At 46.3% G+C, this 1584-nt stretch overlaps 1 protein-coding gene across 1 annotated transcript in view; it reads left to right on the top strand.

Annotated features, from left to right (window-relative positions):
• The window catches only part of LOC106527581 (uncharacterized), a gene marked incomplete at its 5' end in the record, with an annotated part of 7220 nt that overhangs the window by 2025 nt on the left and 3611 nt on the right, over positions 1-1584 (top strand). Inside the window, 3 exon segments of the mRNA XM_014022506.1 lie at positions 659-857; positions 922-1123; positions 1214-1382. Coding sequence (XP_013877960.1) covers positions 662-857; positions 922-1123; positions 1214-1382 — 567 coding nt within the window.

Below are 1584 nucleotides of genomic sequence, written 5' to 3'. Positions count from 1 at the left end.
AAAATCGGACGTAGAGGGAACCTTGCAAAACGTCAATATGTGACGAGTTGGGAGTGAGAATGGGTTGGTTATTCAGTGATCTGATGATTTGTTTGGGTTTAAAACGTGGTCTTCAGTGGTCTGATGGTTTGTTTGGGTTTAAAACGTGGTCTTCAGTGGTCTGATGGTTTTTTTGGGTTTAAAACGTGGTCTTCAGTGGTCTGATGGTCTGTTTGGGTTTAGAACATGTTCTTCAGTGATCTGGTGATTTGTTTGGGTTTAGAACATGGTCTTCAGCGGTCTGATGGTCTGGGTTTAGAACATGTTCTTCAGTGGTCTGATGCTCTGTTTGGGTTTAAAATGTGGTTTTCAGTTGTCTGACGGTCTGTTTGGGTTTAGKACATGGTCTTCAGTGGTCTGACAGTCTGTTTGGGTTTCGAACATGGTCTTCAGTGGTCTGATGATTTGTTTGGGTTTAGAACATGTTCTTCAGTGGTCTGATGCTCTGTTTGGGTTTAGAACATGGTCTTCAGCTGTCTGATGGTCTGTTTGGGTTTAGAACATGGTCTTCAGTGGTCTGATGGTCTGTTTGGGTTTAGAACATGGTTTTCAGTGGTCTGACGGTCTGTTTGGGTTTAGAACATGGTCTTCAGTGGTCTGATGGTCTGTTTGGTTTTAGAACATGTTCGCTGCTGAAACCAAAGCTTTCATCAAGAACGTGGGACTCCAAGAAACTCTCATCCCCAACTCAAACCTAAACGACAAAATGGATCTCCTGACTCTGGTGAAAGTCAGCGAGGGAAGTTTCTGGCATTTTCCAAAGTACCAAAAGATCCTGTGGACCCTGCCTGACCTGATAGAGGAGGAGTTTTCTCCAGGTGAGTTACATGACACACACACACACACAAAACCTGTTTGAAAGCTGTATCACCTTCCTGCCAGATGCTGTGGAGGAAGTTCTGGTGAAGGACTTCATAACGTCTGTAGAAACCAAAGGGTCCAGTAGGTTGGGGGGAGGAGAGCCGACTGTGGGAGAAGCTAAGMTCTCTGCAGGCACCGACTGTGTGGACTGTCTGGAAGAGCCTGTCAGCATCCAGAAGACCAGAGCCAATGTTGAGAAGATGAGGAAGGTGTTAAGCGGCAGGTACAGTCCTGTACGATTCTGTATGGTCCACCACAGTGGTAACACTGGCCCAAACAGACACTAACAGTTTCTGCTGCTCCTSTCTGTCAGAACCATCAAACAGGACAAGATAAAAAAGCTGAAACTGAAGAAGGAGGACAAACTGACCTTTGTTCATGAGAAAGTTTACAACACCGGATCTGTGAAACTGAKCAAAAAGACCCAGTATGACGGGTCCATCTCAGGTTCCTGTCGGAAGATGTTGGATCTTCTCATCACGGTGAGTCCACTCTCAGACACATGGTACCATCACATGACTGGTTCTGGGAGTAGAACTTTACACAGAACATGTTAGAAAAACATTTGGGTACCTGAGGTTCAGGCTCTGGTCGGTACCTGAGGTTTAGTCTCTGGTCGGTACCTGAGGTTCAGGCTCTGGTCGGTACCTGAGGTTCAGGCTCTGGTCGGTACCTGAGGTTCAG

The sequence above is a fragment of the Austrofundulus limnaeus genome, unplaced genomic scaffold, assembly GCF_001266775.1.
Source record: "Austrofundulus limnaeus strain Quisiro unplaced genomic scaffold, Austrofundulus_limnaeus-1.0 Scaffold332, whole genome shotgun sequence".
Taxonomy (NCBI): Eukaryota; Metazoa; Chordata; class Actinopteri; order Cyprinodontiformes; family Rivulidae; genus Austrofundulus; species Austrofundulus limnaeus.
The sequence above is the reverse complement of the archived record's forward strand: the minus strand, read 5'-3'. Positions and strand labels throughout refer to the sequence as shown.